Source organism: Stegostoma tigrinum, chromosome 10 (assembly GCF_030684315.1).
Source record: "Stegostoma tigrinum isolate sSteTig4 chromosome 10, sSteTig4.hap1, whole genome shotgun sequence".
NCBI classification, from domain to species: domain Eukaryota; kingdom Metazoa; phylum Chordata; class Chondrichthyes; order Orectolobiformes; family Stegostomatidae; genus Stegostoma; species Stegostoma tigrinum.
This window is the reverse complement of record NC_081363.1, coordinates 16,272,406-16,292,848: the sequence shown is the minus strand read 5'-3', so window position 1 is coordinate 16,292,848 and position 20,443 is coordinate 16,272,406. Positions and strand designations below refer to the sequence as shown.

Below are 20,443 nucleotides of genomic sequence, written 5' to 3'. Positions count from 1 at the left end.
ATAGCTCATTGATCATAATATCACCAAGTAATGCGATTTCTACTTCTGTTCACCAAACATCTGGATAATATTGACTCACGTAGTAGCGGTCACAATGATGGACTCTTTTTCTATCCCTTAGAATATCCCAAGATACAGAATGGCCAGGTTGAATGTCCTTTGGGCTATAAAAAAGTGAACCAAACAAGTTGTCAAGGTGAGTGATAAGGAGTTAAAGATGAAATATCTTATAATTTTAGACAATGTAGTGTTGAGTGCAATTCTGAGTCTCACTGTTAAATGAGGCAATATGTAGAAAGTAGCAACATCGTTGATGTTAAAATGGAATTACAAAATTGATATTGCCAAGAAGACAGCCAATCAGCCTGACTTGTCTATGTAAGAGTAACTCATCTGCTCCCAATTTCCTGTCTTTTCCCAATAGCTTTGCAGATCTTTTTTCTATATTGTTTCTACTCTTCTTTGAAAGACAGAAATGATTGAACTCTTTGGGAGATCCTAAACAACTGCTGCAAAAACATTTTTTATGCCATAATTATTTCTTTCGTCAATGATCTTGAGTCAGTTTCTTTGGTTTTCAACTCTTTTGTCACCAGAAACAATTTCTCTCCAGCCACCCTGGTCAGGCTCCTCATGATTTGAACATCTTGATCAAATTTCCTTTCCATTTTCTTTCCTCTAAGAACAAATCCCAACTTTTCCAAAGGTAAATGATAATGCTGCAAATGGTAACGAGCTGGAATAAAAGCACAAAATACGGGAGATCCTTAGCCAATCAAGCAACATAGGGTTAGGGTTAGCTGAGACCTCAGATATCCATTAAAGCACTGAAACATCTGAGCCCCAGTGAAGCAAATGCTTGGTAGATGGATCTGCCTCTCTGATATAGGCTGTCTATTGCACCATGTTTATTGACATTTTAAAAGATGCTACATGTGACTTTGTTTTCTCTTTCTCTGATGTAGAATGCTTGTAGACATGAGGAAGAGCGCTTTATCCAAACAGACTCTGTAGATTTTAACACTTAACCAAGAAGTCAAAAGATAGAATGTGAACTCACTTGATTGGCCTTCCTAAAACACTTTAAAGTATGCGCGGTGATGCATTTTGGAAGATCCAATTCAAGAGCGAACTATATGGTAAATGGAAAAGCCCTGTGAAAAATTATTGCACAGAAAAATCTGGGTGTTCAGGACCATTGTAACCTAAAGGTGGCAACGCAGGTCGATGGAGTAGTCAAGAAGGTATAGGGCATGCTTTCATTCATCGGACAGGGTATTCAGTACAAGAGTTGGCAGACCATGTTACAGATGTATACGACTTTAGTCTGACCACATTTGGAATACTGTGTACAGTTCTGGTTGCCACATTACCAAAAGAATGTGGATGCTTTGGAGAGGGTGCAGAGGAGATTCACCAGGATGTTAGATCACAAGGTGTAGAGCTGGATGAACACAGCTGATGAAGAGTCTACGCCCGAAACATCCGCTTTCCTGCTCCTAAAATGCTGCTTGGCCTGCTGTGTTCATCCAGCTCTACACCATGTTATCTCAGATTCTCCAGCATCTGCAGTTCCTATTATCACCAAGATGTTGCCTGGTACGGAGGGCGCTAGCTATGAAGAGAGGTTGAGTAGATTAGGATTATTTCCATTCGTTGAGGGAGGACCTGATTGAGGTCTATAAAATCATGAGAGGTATAGGCAGGATGGATAGCAAGAAGCCTTTTCCAAGAGTTGGGGACTCATTTACTAGGGGTCACGATTTCAAGGTGAGAGGGGAAAAGCTCAAAGGCGATATGCGTGGAAAGTTCCTTACGCAGAGGGTGGTGGGTGCCTGGAACAAATTGCCAGCATGGGTGGTAGAGGTGGGCACAATAGCATAATTTAAGATGTACCTAGACAGATACATTAATGGGCAGAGAGCAGAGGGCTACAGATCCTTGGAAAATAGGTGACAGATTTAGATAGAGGACCTGAATTGGTGCAGGCTTGGAGGGCTGAAGGGCCTGTTCCTGTGCTGTAATTTTATTTGTTTTTTGTTCTCTGGTGAGAGAGAAGCTAGGATTAGAGAGGTACCATAAAGACATGGTGCGTTGCTGATGAAGTGGTTCTTGGATGACAGTGTGAGAAATCTTGCTGGGGCTCATAAAGAGAAACCCTCCATGAAACTGCCCAGAGTTAATACTTCAGGTGGGTGAACTTTATTAGAATTATGGTAATAAAATGCGAGGCTGGATGAACACAGCAGGCCCAGCAGCATCTCAGGAGCACAAAAGCTGACGTTTCGGGCCTAGACCCTTTGTTTCATATTAGCAATGCAGGAAAAGTTGTACAAAATGCAGAAACTACAAGTGCTCTTGTAATCTATTACTTGCTTCCTCCTGGTTTGCAATACTTCCACATTTTGTGCGCTCTGTAAATTTTGAAATTGTACACTGCACTCTCAAGCCCCCATAATCAACATAGATCAAGAAAGGCAGTATCCTGATCCTGATTAATGAGGAAACCTCACTGCATACTTTACTCTAGTCTGAAAAACAACACCTCACCACTGTCTTCCATCTGTTATCACTTGGCCATCTTCACAACAATGCTGTCGCTGTCCTTTTCATTCAACAAGCTTTATCTTCAATGTTAGACCTGTTATGTAACAGGGGTTTTAGAGGTGATTGAGGAGTGGACCAGACAATCATGGAGGCAGCAGTCCATTTTGGAATGTTCATACTTGCATAAGTAAAATCAATGACCCATTGGTTAATAATCATAGCACCGTAAACCTCACAGAGTGTTTAATGAATGAATCCATACTGAAGACCCATTAATATGGGCACCTGAGGAATTCACTTAGGGATGTTGGCATTGAAGTAGTGAGGAGCAGGCTTAAGGGAAATCAGGCTTCACATCTGCATTGTAAATATCGTTGTGAGATTTTAATAACTGTTAATTGAATTCCTCTCTGTGGTGCACACTCTGTGATCAGCCCTGAGAGAATGGACTTTCAATCCAATAAGTAATGATTACACACTGTGTAATCTCAAAATGGCATTTTAATTACATATCCAGTGCTGTCCTTTCCTACATTGCGATTTAATGAAATAATGAATATTTTGGATGGTTAGCTATACAGCTAATTTATAAGTCATGATTTTACTATCGCTTCTGCCCACTATGTCATGAAGAGTCATAAAGTCATTGAGGCTTACAGCACAGGACTATCCCATCCACTCCAAACAAATTTAGCCACTTAACTATTCTAATCCCATTTTCCAGCACTTAGCCTGTAGCTTTCTGTGCCCTGGTCTTGTGAATGCACGCCTGAAGCCTTATTACATGTTGTGAAGCTTTCTGCCTCTACCAGCCTCATAGATGGTGAGTTCCAGATTCACACCACCCTTTGGGGTGAAAAGGTTTTTTGCTCACATCTCCCCTAAACCTTCCACCCTTTACCTTCAATCTCTGCCGTAGGTCATTGATTCCTCCATCAAAGGAAAAAAATTCTTCTTGTCCCCTTTTAAGCTCCTCTGCTTTAAGAAAAACAACGCCAGCCTGTACAATCTCTTCATCAGCTCTGAAACTTGCCATGTAGGTCAGAGAACAACTTTTCTTTTGTCTTTATTTTCTGCAATTCCTTGCACCTTGATTTGAAAGTGTTGGACAATATTGATGATTATCTTATCTGTCAATGGGGCTAATTGCTGATGAGCAGCAAAAGCTAATTGTGATTCAGGCAGGACGGAGCAAGGCATAGGGGTTAGATATTTCATTATTAGGCAACCTGCTTTCCTACTCCACAGCCCAGTGAGACCTGATCTAACAAACTCAACTCTGGCAGTAAAATGGAGGTGTTGGCCAATTTGAGACTCAAGTGCACCTTTCCTATTGTAAAAAAGGAAGCAGAAAGGAACTAAAAAGTCACTGGTAAATGAACAAAATATTCACCATTCAATCACTTGGCCTTTGCTGCTCCCAATGTGGGCTCCTCTATATTGGGGAAACAAAGCGTAAACTGAGTGATCATTTCGCGGAACATCTACCTTCTGCCCACAAAAAACACACTGAGCTTCCAGTTGCCTGCCACTTCAACACATCACCCTGTTCTCTGGCCAACATCTCTGGCTCAGGATTGCTGCAGTGCTCTAACGAAACTCAGCGCAAACTGGAAAAACAGCACCTCATTTTCCCCTTGGGAGCTCTACAGCCTTCTGGACTCAATGTTGAATTCAACAATCTTAGGGCCTCTCCCATTTCGTTACCCCAACCCCACATACCGGGCCTTTTAGTCACATGGTCTGCTATTATCCACTAATCATTGTTAGCCACTAATAGTCCCCATTAGCAACTGTTCATTCTCCGGGTCTGATCACTTTCCACTCCTCTGTCTATCCAACTGTTCTCCTCTCTCTTTTGATTCTATCTCTACCTACATTTACTCCTTACCCCTCCCCCATCTTATCCTTTGCATAAGTACCAACCCCTTCTGATGAAGGGTCTAGGCCCGAAACGTCAGCCTTCCTGCTCCTAAGATGCTGCTCGGCCTGCTGTGTTCATCCAGCTCCACACTTTGTTATCTCGGATTCTCCAGCATCTGCAGTTCCCATCAGCTCTTTTCCTAGCTACTATCAGTTTTGAAGAAGTGTCGCTGGACCTGAAACATTAACTCTAATTTCTCTCCACAGATGATGCCAGACCTGTTGAGCTTTACCAGCAATTTCTGCTTTTGTTTCTGATTTCCAGCATCCACAGTTCTTTCAGTTTTTATTTTTATCCCTCTTTTTGCATCCTTTTGAAATGTTATATTTATCACTGAATGTGCAAAAATGGAGGTGGTTACAGAGCTGAAGACCTTTTGATTCTTGTTCACTCTCATGTAACTTTTCAACTGCTCTTCTCGAGGATGACAAAAATGGAAAAAGAAAGAAGTACCTTCCTCCCTTACTCACCAAACTCTCAGATCTACACTCTACTCGACTACACTGCAGTTGATTCATTGTCTTTGAGTTTGCTCTTTGTAGAGATTTATTAATCCAATAGAGCTTGATATATGGTTTTGACTTGTGTTACTTAGAGATGTATTCTTTTGTGCTCAACAACATGGCACTTTTTCTTAATCTTAGATATCAACGAATGCCTGCTGTCAGGAATGTGTCAAAATGCTAACTGCTTGAACACCAGAGGTAGCTACAGATGTACATGTAAACCAGGGTATATGTTGGATACATCAAGGAGCCATTGCATCTGTAAGTGATAATCTGATGATTTTATGCTTTATATGTCAGTGATATTTCTGGATACAGTTAAGGAGCAGATCTTGATCTTCTCCATATTGTCACCCAGTTTTCAAAACACAGAATGTTAAGAGATCCAACATTGCATCTGTGAAAATACTACACAGAAAATATTTTGTGAATGTAGTTTTGAATGGGTTGTATTTGATGTACGTATCCTTACAAAGCTAGAAATGTCAGTGCAGGAGGAACATAAGGCCACATTTATGCTCGGGGAGGCTGGAATATTGTTAAGAATCCAACTCTACTTGGTGGACATCAGGAGTTTGAAGCTTCAGTTGGAATATTGCAAATATTGAAGAACATTCAATGTCTGAAATTCTTCAGCCTTTCAGTACTTCAGGAATACCAGGGAGGTGTTAGCCTCATGGTATTATCGCTGGACTGTTAATCCAGAACCCCAGATAACATTCTAGGGACCCAGGTTCGAATCCTGCCACGGCAGATGGTGGAATTTGAATTCAATAAAATATCTGGAATTAAGAACCTAAGGATGATCGTGAATCCCTTGCTGATTGTCGGAAAAATCTATCAGGTTGACTAATGTTCTTTCTGGTCTGGCCTACATGTGACTCCAGACCCACAACAATGTGGCTGACTTTAAAAACTGCCCTCTGGGCAATACAGGCTGCCTAGCCAAAGATGCCCTCAGCCCGTTAAGGAATAAAGGGAAAAAAAAATGCACAGAAATGTGGGAATTCAAGGGAATTTCGAGTAGTCAAGATACTTATTGGCCTACTTTGTCACAAATAACACCATTATTCCATAATTTAGGATGGGACTTCTGACCTTTGATGTGGCAATTTCTGAGGGTGCTGACCTGCATTTATACTCGTGGAACAAGGCCCTCAGATTAACCGGACCACTTCTGTATTTGTGCAAGCAAACATTCTGGCAAGCACAGACCCTTCCATGAAACTTTTGGAATAAGACCTGCAATCCAGTGCTAAATTTTCCAAAAAGCACTTGAAATTTTTTTGTGGCAGCTAATTTCAAGTGCGGCATATTTTGTCAATGAATATATGAGCCAGGCGCATTTCACAATATAAAAATTCTTGGATGGTACGTGTCCCACCAAGGGATCATCTCAAGCACATGGCTTAAAACAGGGGAAAGAAATAGTTGTGATACCCATCTATTGGAAGAGTACAACACCCCAACTCTGTGTGTGTGTGTGTGTGTGTGTGTGTGTGTGTGTGTGTGAGAGAGAGAGAGATGTACTTCTTCTGGCATGGGTTTTCATGTGCAAGACAACCAGAGTGCCTGCTCAAAAGATCCTGTGGAAACTGGTGGTGAAGCTTATTCACACAGTTAATTTTGGTCCATTACACTTTCTTTTTCCTTTTCACTTGTGGAACGTGTACATTGCTGACTAGCCAGCATTTCTTGCCCATCCCTAGTTGCTCTTGAGAAAGTGGTGGTGAGCTGCCTTCTTGATCCACTGCAGTCCACCTGCTGTTGGTTGCCCACAATGCTATTAGGGAGGGAATTCCAGGATTTTGACCCAGCGCCAGTGAAGGAATGCCGATATATTTCCAAGTCAGGATGGTGAGTGACTTGGAAGGGGTGACGTTCTGATGTCTGATGCCCTTGTCCTTCTAGATGCAAGTGGCCGTGAGTTTCGAAGGTGATGCCTAAGAATCTTTGGTGAATTTCTGCAGTGCATTTTGTGGATAGTACACACTGCTGCTACTGCTTAACTAGCCTGTGAGACAGCTCTCCCAATTTTGGCACTAGCCCCCAGATGTTAGTGAGGTGGATTTTGCATGGTCGGCAGGGCTGTTTCTGCCGTTGCCTCTTCCGGTGCCAAGGTTGTTGCCAGGTGATCTGTCTGGTTTTGTTTCAAGACCGATTACTACTTAAGGTAAGTGTGCAGTGGAAGGCTCACAGAAATTTTTGATGCTGTGTTTGAAAATAATTCCTGTAGCTGCAGGGGCCATGCTATCTCAATCAGCCAGAACTGAAAAAGGCAGTCTTGGATTGTCTTAAAAATAAACCTGACTGCTCTGTTATGACCAAGTTAGGAGTGATGAGCTGATTTGTTTTCCTGTCCCACTCTTCCACTTGTAATAACAAAGTTTGCCTCCAAGAGAGATAACGCTGTCAATTATACATTCATTGGTATCAAACTGTACACAGCTAAGTATCAGAAAAACATGTTTGCCCCATTCCTCAACTTTAACATATGAAGGACTTGTTTATTGCAAACCAAGCAAATTTGTAAAGTTTATTAACAAATGGTTCAAACTGTGCAAATATACACACTATCCTTCTTGAAGACTAATTTGTAAACACAGAACTCCGAGTCTGGAAAAATGTGCAAAATTCCGCTGACTGTTATCTTAAAAGTATTTTGGCCAAATCACAATTAAATTCAGAAAAAGTAATTCTTCACTGTCAAATGGTGGTCTGTAGCTGAAGTCACTTTTGCTCACAAGCTGTTGATATACATGTTGGACCAGCCGATGACATCCTAAATCAATATTTCAGATAAAACAGCTTTATAACAGCTTGCACTCTTCTTAAAATTGCCCAGGCGCTGATGATTGTCATCACAAGAAGATATCAAGACGTTCATTGGTCGCTGACTGTTTCAAAATAAATGAAGCCAAATCTCTTTCTGTTTCGTGAAGATCATAAGTTGACATGTTGAAGCTTGAATCATGAAAGTAGCCACAATTAATTTCCTGGTCAATCTTGCACCATGAATCCAGTTGCAAGACCCTTTCATTATTCTTCCAGGTTTCCAAGATGATAATGGTGAATTTTTTTGCTTTGACAAACAGGCCATGAATGACCATCTTGATGCATTTGTGAAGCGTGGCAAGATTAATGTTTCTGATGCCCTCTGTGGGAGTTTGAAATGAAACTGAGTTCTGAATTACGGTCTCTGGCCATATTAGACCATTAGAGGAGGTTGGCTGTCTTGAGAGCTGCAGCTAATACGACAGTACACTTTATGTACTTTCCATGACAAAGTAGCCTGCTTCATTGGCACAACATGTACAAACATCCACTCCCTCTACCAATGATGCTCAATGGCAGTAGTCTGTACTGCGTACAAGATACGCTGTAAAAATTCACCAAAGATCCTTAGGCAGCACCTTTCAAACCCATGACCACTTCCATTTGGAGGGACAAGGCAGCAGATGCATGAGAACACCATCACCTCCAAGTTCCCCTCCAATCCACTCACTATTGAAATATAATACATGCCTTAGAAATGATGGACGCTGGGAAGTGGTTTCCATTCGGCAGGGAGACTAGGACCCGTGGGCACAGCTTTAGAATTAGAGAGGGCCAATTTAGAATGGAAATGAAGAGACATTTCTTCAGCCAGACAGTGGTGGGCCTGTGGAATTCATTGCCACTGATCGCAGTGGAGGCCGGGACGTTAAATGTCTTCAAGGCAGAGATCGATAAATTCTTGATGTCGCAAGGAATTGAGGGCTACGTGGAGAGTGCGGATAAGTGGAGTTGAAATGCCCATCCGCAACGATTAAATGGCAGAGTGGACTTGATGGGTTGAATGGCCTTACTTCCACTTCTATGTCTTAGGGTCTTAGGGTCTGATATCGCTGTTCCTTCACTGTCTCTGAGCCAAAACCTGAATTCTTCCTGTCCACAACACATGGACTGCAGTGGTTTAAGAAGGCAGCTCACAACACCTTCTCAAGGTGACCCCCTATAAGAACTTATCCTCTTTATGAGGGGGAGATTAGGAGTTTGGCATTCGTATTTGTCCAAGTTATACACGACCCAGAAGGGAATAATAAAAAATATCCACTGTTTCATGTTTTGTTCCTGAACATTTAAATTAAAACCATAGGTGAAGATTTTGAAAAGGTTTAAGAGGTGTACAGCTGAGCAAATGGAATTCTGCCGCAACATCTTGTCCAAATTATATTTGATATGAGTGGAAAAAGTGGAAAAATCAGGTGGTGAAGTTGACCACTACGTTCCCATTGATCTTCGCCACTCCCAGCCTCCAAACCAGAGCAACAAGTGCCCAGTCCTCACATGCCAATGCTGGGGAGAGATACCTTTCTTATTCTCAGTGTATCTGCTTATCTCAGAAAGTGTTGGAGGTGACTATGTATTGCCCTTGGGTAGTGATAACCAGTTCCTTGATCCCTGGTTAGACCAGCTAAATAATCTTCTTATGATCGAAATGCGATTGAATAGAAAATCCTGCCTTCATCTTTTTTATTCTATTTTGCCACCATTGTATCAAAGAAAGCATTGGATTTTCAAGAGGTGTGGAGGCAGATTTACATGCTCAGAAAGAACAACATGTATTCAGGTCAGAAGCGTCTGCAAAGAAATTATAGAAATTCTCCTCTTGCCTGCTAAATGCCTGAAATTTTAGCTGTTCTTACCTCACGATCTTTTTCCTGTATTTTGAATCATTATCTCTTCCAAAGGACCACAAAATATAGCTGTAATGACTAAAATCATAATATATTTCCATCCAAAGTCTGTCCAAAAGTCCTTGAACTTCTTGTTGACTATTCTATACAAAGACACTTAGTCAGTACATAAATAAGAAAGATTATGAGGGATATGAGCCAGGAGTTGAGTTTAGTTGGACTGTAGAGTCTGTTTCCATACGCATGACTCTATGACGCTATTTGGGTCTTTTCCTTTACCTGGAAGTTGAACATGGGAAGTGAAAAGAATGGAAAGGAAGCTCATTCATGAGGAAAATGACATGGAGTGTCTATTGTGCTTTTTAGGAATCTCATTCATTCCTGTTTGGACTTGATGTGGTCCTAGACAGTATACTTCCAGGAGTATTTCCCCATCTGTGTGGACACTCATGCTGTCACACAAATTGATGAGTGTGGTGAGGTCATTGAAAAGATTCAGGCCCAAGATACCATTTACTAAGTGACCTCCACTCCCTTGAGAGAGCCTGATCTGATTTGCAAAAATCTGGGCCAGGGATTTATTGGTACAGAAGCCGAACAGAACAGTGAATATAACAGCATGAAATAGAGAATTTGGGGGTAAATTTTCACTTGGGCTTCTTTACATGTCCAGAATAAAAACAGCATGTACCTGATCAGAAAATCTACCAAGAATTGAACATCAGGAAATATACATATGAAGCTAACTTTCAAAGACAGCTTGAGTCAGCTTGAAAAATCCATCAGAGGTTCTTGATTACTTACTGGGAAAGGGATGTTCCAGCAGATAATAAGGATGAGTTGATTGCAAGGATTTTAGAGTTGGGGGAGAACTCTTTTTGCACTTCCCTTAGACCAGAAAGGTTTTTAAAAGGATTTTTGTATACTCTCATCAGAGACTGCAAGGGCATCTGAATCTTGGCACCTGCCCCATTTTTTGGTACATTTTGTCATGGAGGTCTCCAGCAAGGCTTAAGCCTTTAATGATGTAATCTGGAGGGGCTGTCTGAGATTCCAGACAAGATAACCTTGACAAACTTACAAATAGGCCCCCATGCCTGTGTAGATTGAACACAGGTCAATATGCTGCAAAGTACACTTGAGAAATGGGCACAGGTTTTAATGATTTCTACCCCTTTGGATCCTAAACCTCATTTGTATATTTCCCAATCAAGTCCCAACCAAAACTTTGGAGAATAACTTTTCATAATGAAATTTAGGGAGAGTACAATGGCCTGTGGAGACAGACTGAAACAGCTCTCAGCAAGGTAAATGAATGTCCTCAATCAGAAGAGGCACTGAATCAATTCAGTACAAGTCACAGAATCATAGATTCATACAGTGCAGAAGACACTCTTTGTCCATCAAATCTGTACTACCAACATGACACAATATCTACACTAGAACCACTTTCCAGCTCTTGGCTCATAGCTTTGAGTGTAATGACATTTCAAGTGCTCATCCAAATACTCTTTAAAGTTATGAAGTCTCCCACCTCAGCTACCCTCCCGGATATTGCATTCCCAACCCCCACCACCCTCTGGGCGAAAGAATTCTTTCCTCAAATCCCCTCTAAACCTTCCTTTTTTCATTAAAAGTGTGCCCCTTGGTTATTGACCCTTGAACTCAGGGGAACAGCTGCTTTCTATCCACCCTGTCAATGCTCCTTATCAACCTCTATACATTTATCAGATCTTCCTCATCCCCAATTTTCACTGCTCAAAAGAAAACTCTCCAAGCTTATCCAGCCTCTCTTTATAGTTGAAATGCTCCATTCCAGGAAACTTTCTGGTGAGCTCATCTGCACTCCTCAAGTACAATCTGTCCTTTAGTGTGGTGACCAGAACTGCAGTTGTAGCCTAACCAAAGTCTTACATAGCTCCAACATAGCCTCCCGGCTCCTATAATCTACAACATGTCTGACAGAAACACATGTCCCATAGGCAGTCTTAGTTCCTTACTAATGTGCCCTGCCACCTTCAGGAATTAGTGGATAAGTACCTCAAGATCACTCCGAGCTTCCTAGTGTCCTGCAATTCAGCAAGTGAACATTATCTTGTGAACAGGTATAGAGCTGGATGAACACAGCAGGCCAAGCAGCATCATAGGAGCAGGAAGGCTGACATTTCGGGCCTAGACTCTTATCTTGTTGTCACTTTTAAAATGCATCACCTCACGCATTTCAGGATTAAATGCCAACTTCCCACATATAACACATTGGCCCTTCTGATCTCCTGACCGAAAAAGTATTCTTTTAAAAAAATTAAACAAAATCATTTATCTGTGCTTCTTCTAAGTTTGGAAGATGCCTGACATTATCTTCCTTGGCAGGTTTGAAGCCACTCATGCCTTAGTTGTGCCCTAGTTAAAATGGCACATGTGACCTGATCTTTATCTTCTAGCCTTCACCTAAGAATCTCTGCAGCCTCTGCTTATGCCTTTCTGTTGCTTTCTCCCTTCATGAAAATTAATTGCAGTTGCATTTCACATTATGTAGCTCGGAATTAATTTTCAATAAAGTACTGCTGTTTTTATGGATTTGAAGATTCAGGACTTAGGTAACTAAGATGTGAAAGATACTTCTTCACAGGCATCACTTGACTTGATTGGTTTGAAAACATCTAAACATGCCCCACACAGATAATCTGCATTCTTTATGTAGTTCGTATGATTGTCTATTCCTCACATTATTAATCCATAACATCACTTCTTCATCATCTAACCAATCATTGTCACAGAGGTCTGCATCATACACTGCAGAAAATTTGATTTTCAGCATAGTTTGTTATTTGCAAGTTACAGAAGGCTTTCAGTTAGCTCCACAGACCATGCAAACTTGCATCACCCTGACTCATGTCTTTTCATGTCCTGTGGTCCTCACTACAACTGCTTTTGAGCCTTTACACCCACAGTTTAGTTGCTGGCCGTTATGAAATTTGCGGACATTTGCTTTGGAGGGTTTGTGTTATAGGCAGAGGCTAACTAGGCTGGGATTACTTTCCCTGGAGCGTTGGAGCCTGAGGGGTGACCTTACAGAGGTTTATAAAGTCATGAGGGGCATGGATAGGATGAATAACCAAGATCTTTTTTCCCGGGTTTGGAGAGTCCAAAATTTGAGGGCATAGGTTTAAAGTGAGAGGGGAAGGATTTAAAAAGGGACCGAAAGGACAATGTTTCACACAGAGGGTGGTGTGTGGATGGAATGAGCTGCCAGAGAAGTAGTGGAGGCTGGTACAGTGACAATATTTAAAAGGTATCTGGATAGGTCCATGAATAGGAAGGGGTTAGAGGGATGCGGCCCAAATGCTGGCAAATGGGACTAGATCAATTTAGGATATCTGGTTGGCATGGATGAGTTGGAATGAAGGATATGTTTCCATGCTATGATTCTGTAACTTTTAACATGTTGCCGATGTGGCATAATGGGTGCTTATACATTATCCACTGCCTGGTGATGAGTTTGGTGATATTGAAATTAAGCAGTTTTGTCTCAAAGTAATCCTGGCCACCTGTAGAAACATTTTTGTTTCTTATAGTGGCTATAGGGCTAGCTTTTGCCCTGAAACCTTTTACAGAAATGGGGTTTGATTTCACCCCACTTAAACACACATCTGCACTTTGCCATTCTCACAATGGTGAAAGAACTTTGAGGCTTTGTGGACCCATTCCAACACATGGCTCTCACATTCAGGTCAGTGGCTGATCCTTCTCCCGATGGCACATCTTCTTCAGGCTGAATTTTTTTTTCTGCTTTTACTTTAGCTTTACATTTGCACTGAGCCCATTGGTGCAATCTATTTGATGAATTTGTAAAGGTTCTGAATTTTAGCTTGATACCAGCTTTATTTTTCTTATTCAAGTTGTTTTATTGGGAAACCTATTTTCTCGTTGACATTTGGCATGCAGAGTTTGCTCTATGTGGGAAGGTCTTAAACTCTTACACTTCTTTGCAAAATAGATTGCATTATCACCTCAATTCTATGCACCCAGTAAAAAGTAAGTGGAACCTGCCATTGTGTTGTGAGATTGACCAGGAATGAGATTGTAGAATGAAGGCAAGTTGAAGATACATTAGGTATAAGCAGATCGGTGTGATGATCTCTTGGTACCCTGCTGTGGTGGTCTTTGGGCCCAGCAAGGCCTCTGTGTGGTCTCCCGGTCTTGAGATGTTTCCAGAGTGGTTTCACAGCCTCAAAAGCTTCAAGGTGTAGCCCAGCGTAGTCTGGAGTCAAGGCTCAGTGCAGACCAGAGGCTAGGTGCCAGCATGGTCTAGGTTGGAAGGCTTGTTATTCTGAACCTTTTATTTCTTTATTTTTCCAATTTATGATCAGTAATGCTGGACATATTATTTATTTTACTAAATTTTGTCCTCAACAAATTTGTGCTGAAGAGACAAGAATAACTTTGTACCTAAGATGGAGCTGTACGTAATGATTTATAAGCTTTTCTCTGTACTCATGTAAATACATGACAATAAAGCTAATTCTAATCTTAATTCAATTAATGGCATGGGGAAAGGTGATTGTCATTGATCAGCTTTATTGATATGCCCCCCCCCCCTTGTCTGCCAGGAATTCCACATCAGCTCCTTCCGGGCATGGACTTAATCAGGGAGGTGTTTTCCCACTGCCTGGAGACTAAAATGCGGCCAACCCCATGACTAAGTGATTTATTTTTTATTCATTCACGAGTTGAGGGCATTGCTGTCCAGGCAGCATTTATTACCCATTCCTAATTGCCCAGAGGACAGTTAAGAATCAACCAATTTGCTATGGGTCTGGAGTCACATGTAGACCAGACCAGGTAAAGACGGCAGTTAACACAGTATCAAGCAGGAGGACCACAGCAGGCCAGGGCAGCATCAGAGGAATAGGAAAGCTTAAATTTCTGAAGAAGTGCCCCGACCTGAATCGTCAGTTTTCCTGTTCCTCTGATGCTGCCTGGCCTGCTGTGTTCCTCCAGCTCCACACCTTGTTATCTCAGATTCTCTAGCATCAGCAATTCTTACTATCTCCAAGGAAGGCAGTTTCCTTCCCTAAAGGACGTTAGTGAACCAGATGGGTTTTTCCGACAATCGACAATGGATTTGTGGTCATTGTTAGACTGTTGATTCCAGATATTTATTGAATTCAAACTCCATCACCTGCTGTGGCAGAATTTGAACCTGGGTCCCTAGAACATTACCTGGGTCTCTGGATTAATGGCCTAGCATAATAGCACTAGGCCATTTTAGACTGGTCTAATTTCATTTCTTGGGCTTGTGCTATATTATAATTCATGACCCCCCTGTTATTATAACTCAGTAATCCAACTTTATCTTATATTTTACATGAGATCATTGTCATCAAAAAATAGAATATTAGTGTCTGAGTATTTTCTCCCATAACCTGTAACCTTGAGGCTAATGTTAGAGACAATAGGAATGTTGGCATTCCCTTACTAACATCTGCCCAGGTATGATTAATCTCTTCAAATAATTAATCAAGGAGCTCTATATTTCATTTGGGGTACTTTTATATAAAGCTTTTTTTCTAATCAACCCTAATCAGAGAAGTTATTGCACATCTCTGGAGCAGGTGGTACTTGAAACCAGGTCTTTTGGCCCGGGGTAGGGACTCAACCACTGTGTTACAAGAGGGCCCTTCTTGGGGTACCTTTCAGATGCCATACATTTGCAAGTTTTGAGTATTTTTATTCTAACATTGTTGGGTTGGAGACTTATGGCAACTGATAGGCTCTTAGTTCATACCTTCTGCCTTGGCTTCAGGGAAATGAATTGATTTTGAATGTCTTTGTTTCCAATTTGGTGGGTTTTGGGTGTTAAAACACCCTATATTGTAAAGCAGGATCCTTCAGGTCCAAATTGCTCAAAACTATGTGACAAGGTGAATTGCAAAATGGGAGAGAAGTAAAAGCTCGCAATTATTTGTACAGCACAATTGACACCATCGAGTGATTCACAGCAAATTAATTACTGTGACCTGCGGTTTTATGACTGCCATAAAATTAAATTGTGCATACAAAAGCTTTTTCTACTGTAAGTGATTGATTTCTCCTCACCTTGTCTCCCAGGGTGTACATAATTCTTTCCTTGCAAGCTAAAGACACGCTTTTTGGCCTAAGTTAAAGGTTATTTTGAATTTATCATTAGGGTTTACAAGATTAGTGCTTCATGCATGCTTTTTCTTCTCATTCTAATGTCCTCTGGTAATCCTGATACCATTCCTTGCTGCTCCTTTTCTTCCTTTCTGTGAATATTCTCATTGCAAAATTGAACAAAGTATTGTTGGGATGGTGCCACTTCAAATAAATTTCCAATATTTTCAAGGATGGTAGTATATAACTTAAAAGAACAAAAAAGAACTTATGATAATGCACCTGCTTATGTATCTTCAGAACATCCCAAAGTTTTCAGAAACAAGTATTTTTGAAATTTAGCCCCTAATGTTGTGTAGACAAACAGAGCATTCCTCTGCACAGCCTAAAGCCAATCAATGAACCATGACATGGAACCGCATTAACAAAAAAAAAATCAACCTGCATTAGAAAAGAAACAAAAGTAATTTGGGCTTTGAGACTTTCTCAATTTGAAATCATCGCTGAATCAGGAATGTTAGTTATAAGTTATGCAAAGGTTGGAGATGACTGAGCTTCTGAACTAGCCTCCTGATGCCAATGTGATAATTGTTTTGCTTTTTGCAATTTGTACTTCTTTTCAGCGGACAAAGCCGTTTCGGTAGAAAAAGGAACTTGTTTCAGATCATTGTCCAGAAGGAACTGCTCACTGCCTCTTTCTCAGCAGATCACAAAACAGATCTGCTGCTGTAGCCGCGTGGGCAAAGGATGGGGTAAAAACTGTGAGAAGTGCCCACTCCCTGGCTCAGGTAATCATTTATTTTGCATTGTACCTCATTGTTCTTTGTAAATAACCACAAATGATAGAGCTGGATATCGTTTACAAAAAACTGCAGATCAGAATTGAAACACCTTGCTAGTTATATTTTATTCATATGTAAAATTTGTAACGACACAAGCAGATACAGTTTGGTGCATTTGAAAGGTATATTACACAATGTGATTAAGTTGTTGAGATAACAAGGTGTAGAGCTGGATGAACACAGCAGGCCAAGCAGCATCAGAGGAGCAGGAAGGCTCGCGTTTAGAGCGTAGACCCTTCTTCAGAAAGCCTTCCTGCTCCTCTGATGCTGCTTGGCCTGCTGTGTTCATCCAGCTCTACACCTTGTTATCTGTATTTAAGTTGTTGGTTTTCTTTTTGAAAGCAGGTAAGTGTAACCGACGAAAGTTTGATTTCAAAATATTTCTATTTCTTGGCTGAATCTTGATCTTACTTAAAGTACATGTTGAGGCAAAATTTTCTGGGTTGGCCTTAATTTGTAGAAGGACGGGAGGAGGAGGCATAGATGAGGGTTCCCAACAGAAGGTTAAAGTGTTGCACTTAAGTCTGTGCTGGGAACCCTGGGTGCAGACTATCCCCTGCACTTGACTAAAGCCTGCTGATAATAATGAGAAATTTCCTGCACGGGAGGACTGAAGTAACATGAGTCCACTTTCTCTGGCTGAGGGAAGGTAAAGTGCACCAAGGGCAAGGCAATGGAATGTAGGGATGCTGTGAGCATTCCTGGTAGGTATGGAGTAAGTGAAGAGCCCAGAGGTCCAATCCATAAGCTGGCTGCTTGCAGCATTCCAAAGATAGTTGTTGACATAGCACTGAAGTGCAGAAGCATCCCGTAAGTGGATCATAGATGTGCAATTACGGTTCTTGGAATCTGGCACACATCCAATGTCAGTGTCTGTGGACATGGAGTACACGTGGCCAGTGCCTAAGGAGTATGCCCTGAGACATCAATGCCTGGTGTACAACAAGGACGCCCTTTAGAGCAAGCAGTACGCTGAAGTTGACAGGTACCCACTCTGGTTTCCATGTCAGAATTTGGTAAGATAGGAAGCAGAAAATGTTTTTTTTAATATAATTGCATTTTTTAATGTTAGAAAAAAAATGAATGGGGTGCATTATCCTTTAAAAAGCATGCAACAGCTATAATTCCCCTTAATTGTTGCCTAGTGCAAAACTCACCATGTGCTCATCAAGTGCCCAAATTTGGTGTAAGATACTCCCAAAATCAAGTTGGACCTCGCCAGTCCTGTCGTCTTATTCTGCCACAAATCCCCCAATCGCCTATACCACGCAGACCCCGAAAGGAATCTACCTTATGTCTCCTTTTCTTATCATGCACAATATAGAAATACAAATCAAACATATGGTGACACATCATTTTTTCTGCTTTGGAACTCAAGTTCCCAATTGATGATAATACATTATAAATATTTCATCTCAGGAACCCACAGAGTATTTTGAGAAATGGTATAAGTATGCACTCTTGACACAGTTAATAGGAACTTGATGATATTATGAATGAATAGGTTAATAGCAAAATACCAAAGGATTACTGTGTATGAGTCAGCAGGTGGTATCAAGCTGGATAGCTTGCAACAGGTGTCATACAGAATGTGTGATAATAAAATGTGAGGCTGGATGAACACAGCAGTCCAAGCAGCATCTCAGGAGCACAAAAGCTGACGCTTCGGGCCTAGACCCTTCATCAGACCCCTCTCTGATGAAGGGTCTAGGCCCGAAGCGTCAGCTTTTGCGCTCCTGAGATGCTGTTTGGCCTGCTGTGTTCATCCAGCCTCACATTTTATTATCTTGGAATTCTCCAGCATCTGCAGTTCCCATTATCTCTCATACAGAATGTGAATGTTTACTTTCGTAATTCCAAAGCCTATTTATGTTTTCTGTTATATTGCTCAATCATGATCACAAAAACCGATTGCTGATGTATGTGTGTTCAGCATTTAACATGAAACAGTAATAACAAGTGATGCATTATTCTCACTGACACTAGAGGGAACAGTTTAAATATGCAACCTACCCAATGACAAGAGGGAACCAAATAGGCAAGGTTTAATCACCATCATGTTGCACATTTTTTTTTACTTTAAGCCTTGTCTGTCAAACATTAAGGTTTTCAGCAAATTGACAGCACAACACCTGTGCTGTTGCCATAATAGCATTTTTATAAGTAATTTCTTGTTATATTTCAGCTGTCTTTGACGAAATCTGTCCAGCGGGTCATGGCTATCATTACTCGAGGTCTCACGTCCAGATTTCAGTGAGACCTGCTGAAGAACATGAATTAGCTCAGATTACTTCTGAACAATATCTCGACAGTCAGCAGAGCACCATCAAGGATTCTGATTTAACTTCAAAGGAAAAAGATGAATTTATTAGGTTAGAAGGATGTAAGTATTTTATTTTGGTTTAAAATCCATTAATTTTGCAAGCTGCATTTAAACTCCTTTGAATCCACCTTCGGCTGACAAAATGAGAGTTCTCTCTGCTGCCGCCAACAACAAGGGTTGCATTCAAGATTAGTTTGGGGCAATTTCAACCCCGTGTCAGTGGGTTGAATTGACTTCAGGCTTGACCCACAATCAGAAATGCCCTATTGATAGCTACCTTGGGAAGAGGGGAAAATATTTGATACACGCTTCTGAAATTAACATTAATCACACTTTTGGAGCAAGTGTAGAGGGAGCTATGGTAGGTTGCTTTCTGGAATGCTATTCGATATTTAAGAATGCCTACTGTTACACCACTGAAAAGTATTTGCATCTCTATGACGCCTGTCTTTCACCACAACATGTGACTGAGTTAGATCCAAGTCATTCAATAACATATAGTAGAGAGAAGGTATCTTGAAGAAAATAAAATTGCAATGAGCATTCTGCTGCAAATAACAAAGGATATTTTTGTCCAAAGTAATAAATCATTCAAATGTCATTTTGTTTTCTATTTACAGAATTATGAGTGGCAGAGATAGCTATAGAGAAAGAACCATTTCCCTTTGGCAGAAGGATCAATGACCGGGGGCATAGATTTATGGTAAAGAGCAGAAAATTTAGAGGAGATGTAAAGTAAAACTTTTTCACTTGAACAGTGATGTGAATCTGGAACTCACTGCCCATAAGGGTGGTGGAGGCAGAAACCCTCATAACATTTAAGTATTTAGAAATACACTCGTGATGCTAAGTCATACAAGGCTTTGAGTCAGCTGCTGGAAAATGGGACTAGAAGAGTTGCTTTTGACTGGCAGAAATGTGATGGCCAAATGGCCTTTTCTCTGTGCTGTAGATCTCTATGACTCCTATGAATTTTGTGACAGTGCTTTACATCACATGGTTGATGAGAGGTCTGATGATAAGGTTGATAGATTATGATAAGGACGACAATTGCAATGAGGGCATCAATTGAAAAACAAGTCTTTTTTATTGAATTATTATAGTGCTTGCAGAGTTGTATCTGATTGAGCAGTGCAACCCGAACAAAAAGGCACAACTCATATATAACAATCTCTGACCATCTAAATCTTTTTCCAGCGTTAACACATCTATAACTGCACTCCAACAAAAACAATCTGCTAACTCTGGCCACACCTTTGCAATCAAGAGATATGACTGCATGTTTAATGAATGTAAAAAGAAACCTCTCAACCATTGCATCTGCATGCCACGCTTATAAATTATTGAAGGTGCAAAGGCAAAAATACAACAAACAACAATGAAACTCTAGGATCTGGTACTGACAGCAGACAGAAATTATTCAACGTTTCATAAATTAAAAATGAATTCATATTCAGCCATGAAATGATATACTCTTGATTAACCTG

The 20,443-nt window shown here is 40.9% G+C and overlaps 1 protein-coding gene across 1 annotated transcript in view; it reads left to right on the top strand.

The window, feature by feature from the left end:
* LOC125455610 (latent-transforming growth factor beta-binding protein 2-like) overlaps positions 1–20,443 on the top strand; it is a 474,230-nt gene that overhangs the window by 264,821 nt on the left and 188,966 nt on the right. The window contains exons 9-12 of the mRNA XM_048537794.2: positions 122–196; positions 5,116–5,238; positions 16,415–16,579; positions 18,819–19,016. Coding sequence (XP_048393751.1) covers positions 122–196; positions 5,116–5,238; positions 16,415–16,579; positions 18,819–19,016 — 561 coding nt within the window. The remainder of the gene's footprint in view (positions 1–121; positions 197–5,115; positions 5,239–16,414; positions 16,580–18,818; positions 19,017–20,443) is intronic.